This window comes from Aotus nancymaae, unplaced genomic scaffold (genome assembly GCF_030222135.1).
Source record: "Aotus nancymaae isolate 86718 unplaced genomic scaffold, 86718_ANA_hifiasm-v0.15.2.pri h1tg000076l, whole genome shotgun sequence".
In the NCBI taxonomy this organism is placed as follows: Eukaryota; Metazoa; Chordata; class Mammalia; order Primates; family Aotidae; genus Aotus; species Aotus nancymaae.
In genome coordinates this window covers 6,656,772-6,673,520 of record NW_026988491.1, presented here as the reverse complement: position 1 = coordinate 6,673,520, position 16,749 = coordinate 6,656,772, and the positions used below count along the sequence as shown (strand labels likewise).

The 16,749-nt window shown below is 45.3% G+C and overlaps 1 protein-coding gene across 12 annotated transcripts in view; it reads right to left on the bottom strand.

The window, feature by feature from the left end:
- Positions 1–16,749, bottom strand: part of DEPDC5 (DEP domain containing 5, GATOR1 subcomplex subunit) — a 153,180-nt gene that overhangs the window by 18,208 nt on the left and 118,223 nt on the right. For 11 of the 12 annotated variants that reach the window (XM_064367924.1, XM_064367927.1, XM_064367930.1 and 8 more), the window contains 4 exons: positions 14,707–14,784; positions 13,768–13,900; positions 11,599–11,707; positions 8,695–8,922 (listed from right to left, as the gene is read on the bottom strand). In XM_064367924.1, coding sequence (XP_064223994.1) covers positions 8,695–8,922; positions 11,599–11,707; positions 13,768–13,900; positions 14,707–14,784 — 548 coding nt within the window. The remainder of the gene's footprint in view (positions 1–8,694; positions 8,923–11,598; positions 11,708–13,767; positions 13,901–14,706; positions 14,785–16,749) is intronic. The other variant, XM_064367922.1, reaches the window with a different exon arrangement.

The window sequence follows — 16,749 nt, the reverse complement described above, 5'->3', positions numbered from 1 at the left end:
TGGGCTACAGAGCAAGACTCCATCTAGACATGTCAAAACAAAAAACAAAAAAAGGAAGAGGTCACAAATGATACACAGGCCTTCTTCCACCTATAAATCATGTTAATTTTTTTCCTGAGGAAAAACCCAAACACTGAAGATAGCTCAATTTAAAGACAATAGATCTTCCCCACTTAAGTAAATGACACAGTAAAAGACTATATTCTAACCTAAAAAAATGCTGAGAAGAAACTGCTCATATCCTAACACAAAGGTCTGAGAGTTGGCTGTAATATGGCCGTATCAGGTTTAAAAGGAAAAGAAACCCATTTCTTTTGGGAACAGTGATGGGCAAGAGGCTGTGGAATGAAATTCCTCTGTAACAACTATGGAAACCACTGGGTAGCTAATAGAAGGATGTTTTCCCAGGAAATATGCACACACACAAAACTTTGCCTAATTTCAGATTCACTGACCCCTCCTAAAGCCCACACACAGACCCCAGGTGAAGAATTCCTGTTTAATAAATTACCTGCTATAGACATAAATCCTCTCTTCTTCCCGACTCTCCCTATTTTTTGGACATATGACTTATTTTTCTATATACTGTTTCTCTCTTTTTTTTCTTTTGAGATGGAGACACACTTTTTCAGGCTGGAGTGGAGTGGCACAATCTAGGCTCACTGCAACCTCCGCCTCCCAGGTTCAAGTGATTCTTATGCCTCAGCTTCCCAAGTAGTTGGGATTACAGGTGCATGCCACCACAGCCGGCTAACTTTTGTATTTTTAGTAGAGACAGGGTTTCAACATGTTGGCCAGACTGGTCTCAGACTCCTGACCTCAAGTGATCTGCCCGTCTCAGCCTTCCAAAGTGCTGGGATTACAGGCATGGGCCACCCCACCTGGCCTATATAATGCTTCTCTTTAAGTACTAAGAAATGTCAAAGCTAAACTGAGATTATCTGAATCTCATCTTGAGCTGAAGACCAGAACTCAAGAGAGGGTTGCATCAGCTTACAGAATGAGGCTTTGGAAATGAGGATATTCCTATAAAAACTGTCAGGAGAGGGCATCAGCTCACCCCTTAGTGCCAGCACTTTCGGAGGCCAAGTGGGAGGACTGCTTGAGCAGAGGCGTTCAAGACCAGCCTGACCAACATAGAGAGACCTTGTCTCTACAAAACCAAATAAAAAACTAGCTGGGCATGATGGTGTGCACCTGCAGTCCCAGCTACTTGGAGGCGCTGGTGGAAGGATTGCTTGAGCCCAGGAGTTTGAGGTTGTAGTGAGCTAGGATCACACCACTGCACTCCAGTCTGGGCAACAGAGTAAGACCCTGTCTCTTAAAAAACCTGTCAAGAGAGCCTCCAAAGCCAAAATAATGATGCAAAGGTGATGACACCTAAGGCATTTTCCACAAGCAGTAACTCTAACCAAGGAGTAAGTAGAGCAAACAGGCTAAGACTGTGCACATGCCCCCATGACATACAGCGTGTCCGTTCACTCGGTGAGGAGTAAGGACATGCCTAGGTGAGAGGCAGTTTGTTCCTGAGCTGGTAGCATTTTATTTGCTTGATGACCACAGCAGAGTGGTATCTTCAATAGATTGAATGGCAGAATTAGTGTCTTTCTGACACCTGGACAATTGATTAGTGTCAGAAGGTTTGATGACTACAAATGTTCCAAATTCAATTTTCCCCAATTCTGCCAAACTACATTCATTCATATTTTTTCAGACATTCAACAAATATTTATTGGAGGTGACTATGCATGAAGTACCATTCTAGGTGCTGGGATAGCCAGTGAATGAAACTAAATTCATCACATGGCTTAAGTTTTTGTGGAAGTAGAAAAACACAGAATGGGCAGGGTGGCTCATGCCTGTAATCCCAGAATTTTGGAGGTCCAGGCAGGTAGATCACTTGAGATCAGGAGTTTGAGACCAGCCTGGCCAACATGGTGAAATCCTGTCTCTACTAAAAATACAAAAATTAGCCGGGCATAGTGGTGGGTGCCTGTAGTCTCAGCTACTTGGGAGGCAGAATCTCTTGAACCCAGGAGATGAAGGTTGCAGTGAACCCCTGAGATGGAGGTTGCAGTGAGCCAAGATCATGCCACTGCACTCCAGCCTGAGTGGCAGACTGAGACTTGTCTCAAAAAAAGGAAAAAAAGGAAAACGAAAAACACAATAATTGTACAAACACACACACAATGTCAGGTGGTGGCAGGAGCATAGGAGATGAAGAAGTAGGGAAAGGGGCCCTGAGTGTGCAGTGTGGGGTCAGGGAAGGCCTCACTCACACATGATTTTGGACAAGAGACTTGAAGCAAGTGAGGGGCACCTTGGGGAAACAGTGCCCAAGGCAGAAGGAAGACACTGGAAGCAGAGGTGTGTGTGGCATGTTCACAGACACCAGACACAGACGGAAGCTGACATAGTGCAGCAGAATGACAGGAGGTGGACAGGAGATGAGGCAGAGAATGAGAGGACCGCATCCTGGGGGACTGTGGGGCTGCTGAAGACTCTGGCTTTGGTTTCGAGTGAGTTGGAAGCCACAAGAGGATCCTGCCCAGAGGAGGAACATTATCTGACTTCCACTTGAAGAGGTCTCTCTAGCTTCTGTGTGCAAAGCAGTTTATAAGGAGCAGGGGCAGAAGCCAGGAGGCCAGTCCAGAGGTGAAGCAGCAATGCAGATAGGAGATGAAGGTGGCTTGAACCAGGATCATGGAGGAGACAGTAAGGAATGGTTAATCCTGAATCAATATTGAAGGTAACTAAAAGGAAAACAGAATTTGCTAATAGGCTGGATGTAGAGCATGAGAGAAAGAGCAGCAGAAGGCAGCTGAGTTTTCCTAAGTGACTAGAATGAGAAGGCAAGACTAAGGCATTGCAGGGGAACAGCAGGGTTGGGTCCGAACACTGTACATCCAGTTCTCTAAGTGACCACGTCGAGTAGGTAGCTGGAAGTATGAGTCTAGAATTGGAGACGTGGGCTGGGACGGAGATAGAAATTGGGAGTAACCAGATCTTGAGGTAATAAAGGTCACCAGACTGATGAGACCCTTTGGGGCATGGAGATGAGGGTGGGCTGAGGCCTGGATGCTGTAATATTAAAATATTAGGTTGCTGAAGAGAAAGGAAACTGATTTTAAAACAGAGGAGGAGAGCCAAGGGAGCAGTGCCTCGAGAGTCATGCAAGGTAAGGGTTTAAAGGAGGAATCAGAGGTCATTTGACAAATACTGCTGCAGGCAAGGAGGACCAGGACTGAGGACTGGCAGCCAGGCTAAACAACATGGGCTCCCTGCATTGGGAAGGTTGTTCCAGCAGAGGGAATGGACAGAAACCCGATTTGAGTTTTGTTTTTGCCAGCAGGAGAGCATGTGCCTGTCATAGATTGATGGGGATGCTTTAGCAGAGGGAGAACTCAGGGAGAGGAGATGTTTGCCAAAGTGCTATACTGAATACTGCGAAGGCTGGGGTCTTGTGTGCAAGTGAGATGCTGCGTCAGGGGAAGGCAGAAGAGGAGACAGACATAGCTACTGGGTGAGGGCAGATGGCAGGTGGGAGTTTTCTTCTGACCGCTTCAGTTTTCACAGTGACACAAGATGCTGATGATGAGGGTGGGGAGCGGGGCTCAAAGCTGTGTAATGAGGTTTGGTGGCTCAAAGCTATGTAATGAGGGAAGTGAGATGTGAGGTGGGAGAGAGAGAATGACAGCAAGTTCAACTGGTTACAGGTCCTGCTGGAGGTGAAGCCAGGACTGGAGGGAGTGCATTGGGAAGACCAGTGGGGATGGCACAGAGAGGAAGAAAGGGCACACCAAGAAAGCTGTGGTTCTGCAGCAAGGGTCTGGGACCTGAGTGTCCCTCATCACTGAGGCAGGAGTCACTCCTGGAACTAGGCTCCTGTACAAATCATCCAAAGTCCTGAGAGGCTTTCACTTTCGTCTCCTTGGACTGAAATGTAGTATGCTTGGAGCTTAGAATTCAGGGCCAGGCAGTCCTGAGAACAAACTCCAGCTTTAGCACTTAGTAGATGCAGAGCCTTGGGCAAATTACTTCGCCTCTCTGAGCCTCACAGTTTCCTAAACTCTAAAGCATAAATTGTAGTACCCATCAGGAGACTGAGGTAAAGATTAATGAGACGATTTTCTGCTGTTCAGGGCCTGACACATACATTTTCTACAAGTCACAGCATTAATGTTGTTATTACCACCGCACCACAGCAGGCAGGACTGAAGCAACCATCACTGGCACCTCTGAAAGCACAAGAGGAGCCCATGGGCCAGAGCAGAGCAGAGAAGTGTTTCCTTCTAACATCTCAGCTCCAGCTCTGACCATCCAGTCTATCCCAAAGCTCTGAAAGCATGACCTTATCACGCATCAACTTGACACCTGCTTAGGGAAGTTACTGATGGGCTTCAAAGTCTCTCAGGTTTTGCTCTAATCTTTGCTTCTGATTGGAATTCTTCAGTTCCCCCTAGGACAGCAGTTCTCAACTGGGGCAATTTTACAAACCTCCAGGGAACATTTGGCAATGTCAGGAGAAATTTTATCATACTGGGTGGGTCTGGGGGTGCTAATGAGTAGAAGCCAGGGATGCTGCTCAACATCCTCCAGTGCACTGAACACTTCCCCACAAGAATGATCTGGCACAAAATGTCAGTAGTGCCAAAGCTGAGAAACTCTGCTCTAGGGTTTTGTATGATCTACTGGAGAAGAGTCACATTTGAATAATTTCTTTTGTTGAACACTTTCAAGTAAAGGAAGAACAAACCAGGCATGATGGCTCCCACCTGTAATCCTAGCACTTTGGGAGGCTGAGGTGGGAAGATTCCTTGCATCTGGGAATTTGAAACCAGCCTAGGTAACATAGGGAGACTCTCTCTATTTTTGAAAAGAGGAAGGGAGGGGAGGGGAGGGGAGGAGAGGAGAGAAGGAAAAAGAAAAGAAAAAAAGAAAGAATGAACAGGCCAGGCATGGTGGTTCACACCTGTAGTCCCAACACTTTGGGAGGCTGAGGCGGGTGGATCACGAAGTCAGGAGTTCAAGACCAGCCTGGCCAAGATGGTGAAACCCATCTCTACTAAAAATACAAAAAAAAAATTAGCCAGGCATGGTGGTGGGCACCTGTAATCCCAGCTACTCTGGAGGCTGAGACAGAGAATTGCTTGAACCCGGGAGGCAGAGGTTGCAGTGAGCCAAGATTGCACCATTGCACTCCAGCCTTGGCAACAGAATGAGACTCCATCTCAAAAAAAAAAAAAAAAAAGAACAAATGACAGTAATTTTCCACCTTAAAAGACCAAAACTTAACAGATTTATTTTGCAAAACATTTTGCTAAAATTTGTTAGTACACTTGCTGCCATTAGCTGCCCCCAATTCTCTGCCTCTAATCTGGGGTGTTAATGAGGGATCTGTAAACACACTTGCAAGAAATCAGTGGAGTAAATACATTCTACGTGCTGGTCCAAGGGCCTCTCACTACAAGGAGGTGTCACTTGGATTTGTGGCATTTATTTGAAATTTATTTTTTAAAAGGAAGAAACCTTTTTGCTTTCTTCAGCTCTCACATAAATTATTGCCATGCATGATCCAATATTTGCTTAATGTAATGCACTGTGTCTTTTTCTCAGAAAGTAACCTGGAAGGGAGTGGGAAGTTGACTTTTCAACTCTCTTTTTGGTACGTATCTGAAAGCACCTAGCTTTCAGGCTTAGTTCCTTGTTCTGCAGAGATGAAAATTCTTAAGTTTTATCTACGAGGAAAAAGTAGACTTTAAAACTTGGCTACTAAAAATAAACTTGATTTTGTGAGAAAAATGGTGTAAAGCTGCTTCTTGAGAAGCTTCTCATATGCAATTTAGTGCTGTAAGTGAATGACTAACACTGTACTTATCAAGTTCTTGTGTTTGTTATATTTGTAACAGGTTTTCCCCACTCCACCTTTGTTGCTGGACTATTGGCTTCTGCTTTCCACTGACGTCAGGGTAGTTACCTGTCCTTTTATTTGCTATTTCTTCTTCTTCTTCTTTTTTTGAGATAAGACAGACTTTCACTCTTGTTGCCCAGGCTGGAGTGCAATGGTGTGATCTGGGCTCACCGAAACCTCCACCTCCTGGGTTCAAGTGATTCTCCTGCCTCAGCCTCCAAAGTAGCTGGGATTACAGGCATGTACCACCATGCTGGGCTAATTTTTTAATAAGGTTTTTTTTTTTTTTTTAATTCAATAGGCAAAATGGAATGGCCCGGCTAATTTTTTGTATTTTTTTGGTTTTAATAGAGATGGGGTTTCTCCATGTTGGTCACGCTGGTCTCGGACTCCTGAATTCAGGTGATCTGCCTGCCTCAGCCTCCCAAAGTGCTGGGATTATAGGCGTGAGCCACCACGCCTGGCCTATTTATTTATTTATTTATTTATTTTTTGAGATGGAGTCTCACTCTGTCAGCCAGGCTGGGGTTCAGTGGCACCATCTCAGCTTACTACAACCTGTGCCTCTTGGATTCAAGCAATTCTTCTGCCTCAGCCTCCTGAGTAGCTGGGATTGCAGGCACCCGCCACCATACCCGGCTAATTTTTATATTTTTAGTAGAGATGAGGTTTCATCATGTTGGCCAGGCTGGTCTTGAACTCCTGACCTCAAGTGATCCTCCCACCTCAGCCTCCCAAAGTGCTGGGATTATAGGCATGAGCCATCACACCTGGCCTTATCTGCTATTTCTAATAGGCCCTTCCAGGACATAAAATCACAAGGTTGCTGCTTGCTATTCAAAGGCCTTAGGTCTCAAGCCCTGGTTATTTGCTCTAGGTAGTTAGGTTGCTGGAGGTGAGCACCCTAGGATAACAAGGAGGATATGGCTTCTTTAACCCCAAAAAACATCAAGGAGGTAGACAGAAATGAACAGAAGGGAGAAGGACAAGTCATGACTGCCTGAGGGAAAGGAGGAGGAGCTGTTCTTTTCAAGGTTCTGCCCTATCCTCCCCACCCCACTGGTCTCGGACTCCTGAATTCAGGTGATCACTTCTCACGTACAGCACTGGGCACTGCTGGAGTGAGCCATACCCAGATCCAAGTAAATCTCAGGATCTGGAAACTTTTTTTTTGAGACAGAATCTTGCTTTGTCCCCTAGGCTGGACTGCAATGGTGCAATCTCAGCTCACTGCAACCTCCACCTCCTGGGTTCAAGTGATTCTCCTGCTACAGCCTCCCAAGTAGCTGGGATTACAGGCATGTGCCACCATTCCCAGCTAATTTTGTATTTTTAGTAGAGACGGGGTTTCTCCATGTTGGTCAGGCTGGTCTCGAACTCCTGACCTCAAGTGATCCACCCACCTCGGCCTCCCAAAGTGCTGGGATTACAGGCATGTGCCACCATGCCTAGCTAATTTTATATTTGTATTAATTAATTAATTAATTAATTATTTTTGAGATGGAGTTTCACTCTTGTTGCCCAGGCTGGAGTGCAATGGCATGATCTCGGCTCACTGCAACCTCTGCCTCCCAGGTTCAAGCAATTCTCCTGCCTCAGCCTCCTGAGTAGCTGGGATTATAGGCATCCGCCACTACACCCAGCCAATTTTTTGTATTTTTAGTAGAGATAGGGTTTCATCATGTTGGCCAGGTTGGTATGGAACTTCTGATCTCAGGTGATCAACCTGCCTTGGCCTCTCAAACTGCTGGGATTATAGGCATGAGCCACCGCGCCCAGCCTAATTTTGTATTTTTAATAGACAGGGTTCCACCATGTTGGTCAGGCTGGTCTTGAACTCCTGACCTCAAGTGATCCACCTACCTTGGCCTCCCAAAGTGCTGAGATTACAGGCATGGGCCACTGCACCCAGCGTGGATCTAGAAACTTTGATAACCATTAACATCTCCTTTTACCAGCTAGGAGAGGATTCCAATTAGCTGGGTGTTTACAGGCACACAAAGCAGAACATGGAATTTCCCTTGAGTTTGGTTTATGTTCTCTTTGCTTTCTTCCTTTCAGAGAGTTTCGGGATCCTCCAACTTGCCCATGAGATAAATCCCATGGTCCTTGCCCAGAGCAGGTATTTTCTAAAGATGTTCACATTTCAACTTATCAGTCAGGTCCTCTAGGGCAGAGTTCACCATTTCCTATCAGAGGTCATCAACTTTTCAATAAGCAGGTGTTCACCCCATCTTATAGCTACAAGAATGGTGGAAAGGAGGGAAGTGTTTCAATTTACATCCTTCAATATGGAAGGACATTTGGGGAGGAAAGGAAGAGGAGAGAGAGACTCTTGCTCTGCATGAGTATCTGGAATGGATGGCCTTTTAGGTTCCTTCCTCTTCTGAGATTGTAAGATGCTATGGTTGTAGGGAAGGCCTCTGGCAGGAACTAGCTGGTGCAGTGAGCACTATCTCTCACTATTATCTCACATCTCCTATATCATACGGAACTCTGGGGAAAATTGGCCACATATTTCTTCTCTCCTCTCTGAGAAGGTGCGACACTATGTTCTGATTTGAGAGGTGCTAAATACTGTCTGTTGGTTGGGACAATCATAAAGCCACTCAGTCAGTGGAAGTCAGCAGGGGAGCCAACAGTGCCGACAGACACGGTGGCTGGTGTGACAGCCTCAGCGACTCTAATCCTGGTTCATGTGGCATCGTTCCCTTGGCTGGCCACCACCTTCCTGCAGCCACCCACTGGCACACCCCCAGACCTTGTCTGGGTTGAGCATGTACCTAAGAGTGCAGCTGCCTGGCTCCGTCCTCCAAAACTTCGGCTAAAGGAGCTGTGCCTACTTGCATAAGAGGCTGGCCGGCTGGGCAGCCAGGGCAGGAGAAAGGCAGGAATCTCAGAGTGCACGAGCTCTTCTGCCACAAAGGCCACCTCAAACCACTTGCGCTGGAAGCTGGCGAAGTCATCCACTCCTGCTGTGTGCCAGGTGGTGGCTGGCTGCTGCATGGCCACTGGGAAAAGAGGAGGAGAGAAGAGTACTCAACACAAATGCTTATTTTCTTAATCATGCATGCTACAACCTGATAAACCTTAAAAACAGGTTAAGTAAAAGAAGCCAGACACTAAAGGACACATAGTGTATGGTTCCATTTATATGAAATGTACCAAATAGGGAAATCTTTGAGACAGAAAGCAGATTAGTGGTTGCTGGGGGTGGGAGGAAGAGTTGAAAGGTGATTGCTAAAGAAGATGGGGTTTCATTTCAGGGTGATGCAAATAGTCAGGAACTAGATGGATGTGATAGTCGTACAACACTGTGGATGTACTAAATGCCCTCAACTGTTCATTTTTATTTTTTAAATTTTATTTATTTATTTATTTTTTCTTCTTCTTGACAGGAGCAGTGGCCAGAAAACTGTTCATTTTTAAATGGTTAATTTTATATCATGTGAACTTCACTTCAATTTATATATATATTTATGTGTGTGTGTGTGTATATATATTATTTTTATTTTATTTTATTTTTTTTGAGATGGAGTCTCATTCTGTCACCTAGGCTGGAGTACAAGGGCATGATCTTGGCTCACTGCAGCCTCTGCCTCCTGGGTTCAACCAGCTCTGTCTCAGTCTCCCAAGTAGCTGGGATTACAGACATGGGCCACCATGCCTGGCTAACTTTTGTATTTTTAGTAGACAGGGTTTCACCACATTGGCCAGGCTGGTCTTGAACTTTTGACTTCAGGTGATCTACCTGCCTTGGCCTCCCAAAATGCTGGGATTACAGGTGTGTGTTGCTGTGCCCATCCTTAAAAAATATTTTATACTCAGTTTATTTCTATTTTTCTTTTAGAGACAGGGTCTGCACTGTTTTGCCAAGTCTTCAGTGCAGTGGTACAATCATGGCTCACTATAACCTCAACCTCCTGGGCTCAAGCAATCCTCCCATTTCAGCTTCCTGAGTAGCGGTGATGACAAGTGTGTAGGCCCACGCCCAGCCAATTTTTTTTCTGTAGAGATGGGGTTTTGCTATATTGCTTGACCAAGCTGATCTTAAACTCTTGGCCTCAAGAAGTCCTCACGTCTCAGGCTTCCAAGGAGATGGGATTATAGGCATCAGCCACTACCACACTTGACCTTATGATCAGTTTCATACCTCGAATTTCAGAATATATAACAGTAACCTGGTATGTTTTCAACTTGAAGGTAAGACAGGTATCTACTGGTCAGATTTAGAATTTAAAGGGAAAAGTGCCAATGGATATACTAGTGGCTACAAGGAAAAAAATCCCACACAGTTTCACTTCTGCCATATTCTTAGACAAGACAGCATGGAGAATGGCACTAGCTGCTTCATCTCATGTATGATTCTTTAAATCCAGAGGCCGAGAAACCATTTTTTCTGTAGGATAGGAGTCACTTCCAGAGGTCTCCTTGTGCTATATGTGTACTGGAAATGGTTTGCTGTTTCGTTTTTTGTTTTTTTTTTTTGAGATGGAGTCTCGCTCTGTCACCCAGACTGGAGTGCAGTGGCTTAATCTTGGCTCACTGCAACCTCCGCCTCCCGGGCTCACACGATTCTCCTGCCTCAGCCTCCCGAGTAGCTGGGATTATAGGTGCCCACCACCACACCTGGCTCATTTTTTGAAGTTTTAGTAGAGACAAGGTTTCACCATCTTTGCCAGGCTGGTCTTGAACTCCTGACCTCGTAATCCACCTGCCTCAGCCTCCCAAAGTGCTGAGATTATAGGTGCGAGCCACCGCACTCAGCCGGTCTGTTTTGCTGCTGTTGTTGCTGTTGTTTTTGAGATGGAATTTCATGCTGTCGCCCAGGCTGCAGTGCAGTGGCACAATCTCGGTTCACTGTAACCTCTGCTTCCTGGTTTCAAGTGATTCTCTTGGCTAAGTCTCTCAGGTAGCTGGGATTACACGTGTGCACCACTATGCCCAGCTAATTTTGTATTTTTTAGTAGAGACAGGATTTCACAGTGTTGGCCAGGCTGGTCTTGAACTCTTAAACTCAAGTGATCTACCCACCTCGGCCTTCCAAAATGCTGGCATTACAGGCATGAGCCACCATGCCCTACGAAATGCTGATCTGAATCCTAGATGCCTCCAGTTATGGAAGCCAGCTCTGACCATGCTAAAAAAAGTTTTCCCTCTGGGGAATTACTTTCTCTCATTATTTAAAAAAACAAACAAAAGCAAAAAACCCCACAAATAATTAAAATATAACTTGGAAAACTTGCTAGGACTTGATGGTCTTTCTGACGGAAGAAATGGAGTCTGGACTAGAGATCCAGCAAGTAAAAAGTGCTATAAATCAGAGTGGAGCGCATGACATTATAATCAGAACCACCTGGGCTGGGTGGGCAAGGGGGTGGGGTGCTCTAATTAAAAATAGCTACCAAAAAATGATGTGTGGGAATTTCCTCACACCAGGTCCCTTGGCCTCTTCTAGCTTTATCTTTCACCCACACTGTTCTCACCAAGAACACACTGTAACTTAAGAAACCCTTGTCACTCTGGCTATGCTTAAATTAAGTACAAAGGCTCAAGGAAGTTGACAGATCTGTCAGCTTAGAATACAAAGTCACACATGCAGCTCAGGAAGCACCATCATGTGAAACAGCAAGTCACCAGGAAAAACACTGGCCCCTGTGGGCAACCGCATTCGCCTTGGCTCTGACCTCGGTCGGGCTCTTTGTCCGTTACTATCTTGTAGAAATAGAAGCCGTAGATGAAGGTCCGCCAGGCTTCGCCAGATGCGTGTGTGATGAGCTGCTCTTCCAGCATTTTCTAGGAGAGACATTGAAACTCTGAAATTCCTGCAGAGGGGCATCTTAAAGGGGCAGCCCTCAGTCATGCTCTGGAGACAAGGGAGTGACAGGAGCACTGAGGAGACCCTACCCTCCACCCCCATATTAGACATGTTGTACTTGATATAAATTATATTTTAAAATGTAAACTCATATCATCATCAAATATTTCAAACATGTAGAAAAGCATAAAGAAATTCAGATGGCTGGGAGCAGTGGCTCAAGGCTGTAACCCTAGAACTTTGGGAGGCTGAGCGGGGTGGATCACCTGAGGCCAGGAGTTCGAGACCAGCCTGGCCAACATGGTGAAATCCCATCTCTACCAAAAATACACACATTAGCTGGCATGGTGGTATGCATCTGTAATCCCAGCTACTTGGGAGGCTGAGGCAGGAGAATCACTTGAACCCAGGAGGTGGAGGTTGCAATGAGCCAAGATTAGCACCACTGCACTCCAGCCTGGGTGACAAAGCAAGACTCAAAAAAAAAAAAAAAAATCCACATATATCACTATTCTGCTTTCACAAATTTGACATTTCTCTATACTGATTTCAGATATTTTTATTTAAAAAACTCTCCATAGACTCTCCCACTCCCATTACTCTTCCTCTCTCCCCAGAAATAAATGGTTAGTGTAATATTATTATTATTATTTTTTTTTGAGATGGAGTCTCGCTCTATCGCCAGGCTGGAGTGCAGTGGCATGATCCCGGCTCACTCCAGTGTTTTCCGGTTTCAAGCAATTATCCTACCTCAGCTTCCTGAGTAGCTGGGACTACAGGCACGTACCACCATGCCCGGCTAATTTTTTTTTTTTTCTTTTTTAGTAGAGATGGGATTTCACCATGTTGGCCAGGATGGTCTCAATCTCTTGACCTTGTGATCTGCCTGCCTCAGCCTCCCAATGTGCTGGGATTACAGGTGTGACCCACTGCATCCGGCCCCTAGTATAATATTAATTTTAAATAATTTTATTATATAAACATGTATAATAGAGAATATAAGGTATTTTTGTGGGATTTTAAATTTTCAAATAAAGGGCATAATATCATATCATTTTGTAAGTTGGTTTTCCAGTTACATCATGTTTCTGACATTTATCCATGTTGATACATGCACCTTCGGCTCATTCATTTTAACTGCTGTAGTAGCATTTCATTATTTGAACAAGGAAATCGAATTCTCAGGGAGGTGAGAATGTATAAGGAAAAGGCTATGCAAAATAGCACATCAAGACCCTCAAAGAGAGAACTGAGAATCACATGCTTATTCAAATCAGTTATTGATTTTAACATTTCCATGACGACAACCCAGCTGGTGAGGAAACAGTACTGACTTCCAGTGGGGGCCTCTGTATAGACAGGATGGTATGAACTGGCTCAGCCAACTGGCCTTTTCCATTTCCTTGTTGTTCCAGTTCTGTCATATTCCCATATTCCAGAGTTCCAATTCTAAGCAGTGTAATTAAATCCAGCAAGCGTGGTTCTAAGTGCCTACCAGGTGCCAAGCAACATGCCTAGCACTGGTGATACAGAAATGGAAAATAAGAGGTGATCCTGCCCTCAAGGAGCTGCTTGAGGCAGGAGACAAATCAGAGACAGATAGATCTTCATTATGTTGCATTAACAGCACTGACAGAGTAAGTACAGGTGACAAAAGGCCCCCAGCACATAGCCTTGAATCCAGCATTGAGTTTTAAATAAGCATGCATTGACCAGGGGAAACAGGGGTGGGGGGGCTTGAGGTCAGAGGGAGGGAATTCCCCCAAAAATCATAGAGATTTTTCTAAGGCTTACAAGTGCACAAATTCTGTCCAGAATGTTTCAGTTCAGACAATAAATTCTGCCCAGTTTTTAAGTCAAGATACAGTGTATTTCAAAGCAACACTTCTTTCATCAATTCCAGACAGGCCTCACACTTACTAAAAACAGACCCTAAACTCAACTGCAGATCTCATTACTGGAAAGGGTGATAGCTTCTAAGGCCCTGGTTTTTCAGGACCTGAACAGGCAGCTCCGTGAGTCCCCCTTGCTGTCTCACCTGCATGATGTCAATGGCCATTGCTTGTGTCTGGATCCCCTCCACGTGGTTCACCAGCCAGTGCACCACCTCTGCGCTGATGAAGCAGTAAGGCGAGAGGCCCTTCTGTTCAGAGAGCAGCTGGACTCCTGTCCTGGGTTTCAACACAGTAAGCAGGAGCAGGGGGGATGTGTGTGTCCCATGGCAACAAGTGGAAGGAAAGATGAAAAAAAAGGGATTTCCACTAGAGCATACCATAAAGCAATGTCCCTAAGCTATTCCTAGACCCAGATAAATACTCATGAGAGGACAAAAGAAGTTGTTACAGAGGGCAAAAGAGAAGGGGTAGAGGGAAAAGATGGGAACTGACATTCAGAGAATACCTATATTTGTCAGGCATAACACTAGGTACCTCACAGAATTATTTCATTTAATCCTTACATCAACCCTGTGGCTTAACTACTTTAAAAAAAAAATCCCATCTTAGCTGGGCACAGTGGCTCCCACCTGTAATCCTAGCACTTTGGGAGCCCAGGTGGGTGGATCATGAGGTCAGGAGTTTGAGACCAGCCTGGCCCATATGGTGAATCCCCATCTCTACTAAAAATACAAAAATTAGCCGGGTGTGATGGTGCACATCTGTAATCCCAGCTACTCAGGAGGCTGAGACAGGAGAATCGCTTGAATCTGGGAGGTGGAAGCTGCAGTGAGCCAAGATTGCACCACTGCACCCCAGCCTGGGCAACAGAGCGAGACGCCTCCTCAGAAAAAAAAAAAATCCCAGCTTACAAACAAGGAAACAGAAGCTCAGAGAGGTCAAATAACTTGCCTAAGGTCTCAAAACTGGTGAGAAGTAGAGTCATGTATGAATCCACCAAACCACATTGCCTAAGTATTGCTATGGCACAGGCTTTTGGGAGCCTTCTAACCCTACTCTCATATCTGTGATGAGCCACTTACGAGGGGTGCTTCATGGCTTCCAGGATCTCTGTCAGGGTGGAGGATGAGGTCAAGGAGCTTGCCACCAGCTGCTGAGAGCTATAACACAAGGTGTCAGGTCAGCAAAGCAAGAGGGCACGTATACAGTCAAGAGCATGAATATTAGGAACATTCTCTACTTCTTATGCAGCCAGAAACCAGGACAATGTTGACACTAAAGGTATTTCAGTAACTTCTGGATAGCTATATCAGAAAGACATCTTATAGGAGGGGGTTCATATTTTAAAATATACACATTTAGGTCCAGGTGTGGTGGCTCATGCCTGTAATCCCAGAACTTTGGGAAGCTGAGGCAGGTGGATCACTTGAGGTCAGGAGTTCAAGACCAGACTGACCAACATAGTGAAATCCTGTCTCTACTAAAAATACCAAAATTAGCTAGGCATGGTGACGCACGCTTGTAGTCCCAGCTACTCAGGAGGCTGAGGCAGGAGAATTGCTTGAAACTGGGAGGTGAAGGTTGCAGTAAGCTGAGATCAAGCCATTCACTTCACTCCAGCCTGGGTGACAGAGTGAGACTCTGTCTCAAAAAAATAAATAAAATAAAATAAAATAAAATAAAATAAAATAAAAATAAAATGTACACATTTAGAATTTAAAGTACTTTTGTGTCCAAACTTATCCTTAGTAAGTATCTCTCCTTTTAACAATATTCCTCAGGCCCAACCACAGGGCCTTTCGCAGGTAGCTTCATTTAATCCTGACCAGAGAGTGCTAGGTAATACGATAAAAGCATGCGGGACAGAATCCCAGTATCATCACTAATCTGCCATGTAGCTTTTCTTCGTCTCAGTTTCCTCGTGAAAAATGGGGTTAATGCTATTCCTGTCTTTGAGGGCTAATGTGAGGTGAATGTCTATACGATACTGAGCACATGTACAGGACTGGCACACATGAAGCCAAAAGTGGTAAACAATACTAAAATAATAATTAACACCAACTTTTTGAAACTGACTAAAGGAACTGGTGAAGGTCAAAGAGCCAGGAAGTACCAGGATCTGGAATCCAGATATTTGAATCCAGGTTAGTCTCTCTCCAAAGCCCTTTCCACCACCTGCTACCCACATTCTTGCTCAAAGGTATGATGGTTCCTTAAAATGTGCTTAATGTAGCTGGGCGCGGTGGCTCACACCTGTAATCCCAGCACTTTGGGAGGCTAAGGCGGGCGGATCATGAGGTCAGGAGATCGAGACCATCCTGGCCAACATGGTGAAACCCCATCTCTACTAAAATACAAAATAATTAGCTGGGTATGGTGGCGCATGCCTGTGGTCCCAGCTGCTCAGGAGGCTGAGGCAGGGGAATCGCTTGAACCTGGGCGGCGGAGGATGCCGTGAGCTGAGATTGTGCTACTACACTACAGCGTGGGCGACAGAACAAGACTCCATCTCAAAAAAAATAAAAAAGTGCTTAATATTCAGCAGCTGAGTGGCCACCCACCATACCAAACTGGGTCAGTTGTGGGGCTAATTCATAAGCTCCTCAAGTTCTTTGAACTTCTCCCTTTCGTCAGTCCCAGACTACTCCTCTTCATGACTATTCAGGGGTCCAGAAATCACTGAAGCATTTCAGAATTTCAGGGTTTGAAAAAGCTTTCAAAGACTTTTGAAATGAACTTCCTTTTTTTTTTTTTTTGGATGGAGTTTCACTCTTGTTGCCCATCCATAGAAAAGCTACATAGCTGGAGTGCAATGGCGCAATCTCGGCTCGTTGTAACCTTCACCTCCCGGGTTCAAGTGATTCTCCTGCCTCAGCCTCCCAAATAGCTGGGAAAAAGGCAAGTGCCACCATGCCTGGTTAATTTTGTGTTTTTAGTAGAGATGGGGTTTCTCCATGTTGGTCAGGCTGGTCTCAAACTCCTGATCTCAGGTGATTCACCCACCTCAGCCTCCCAAAGTGCTGGGATTACAGGTGTGAGCCACTGCACCCGCCTGAAATGAACTTCCTTCTCATGTCTGGGTCTCTGCTGAGACCATGAGTCTGGGCAAGAGGCTGTCCTATCTA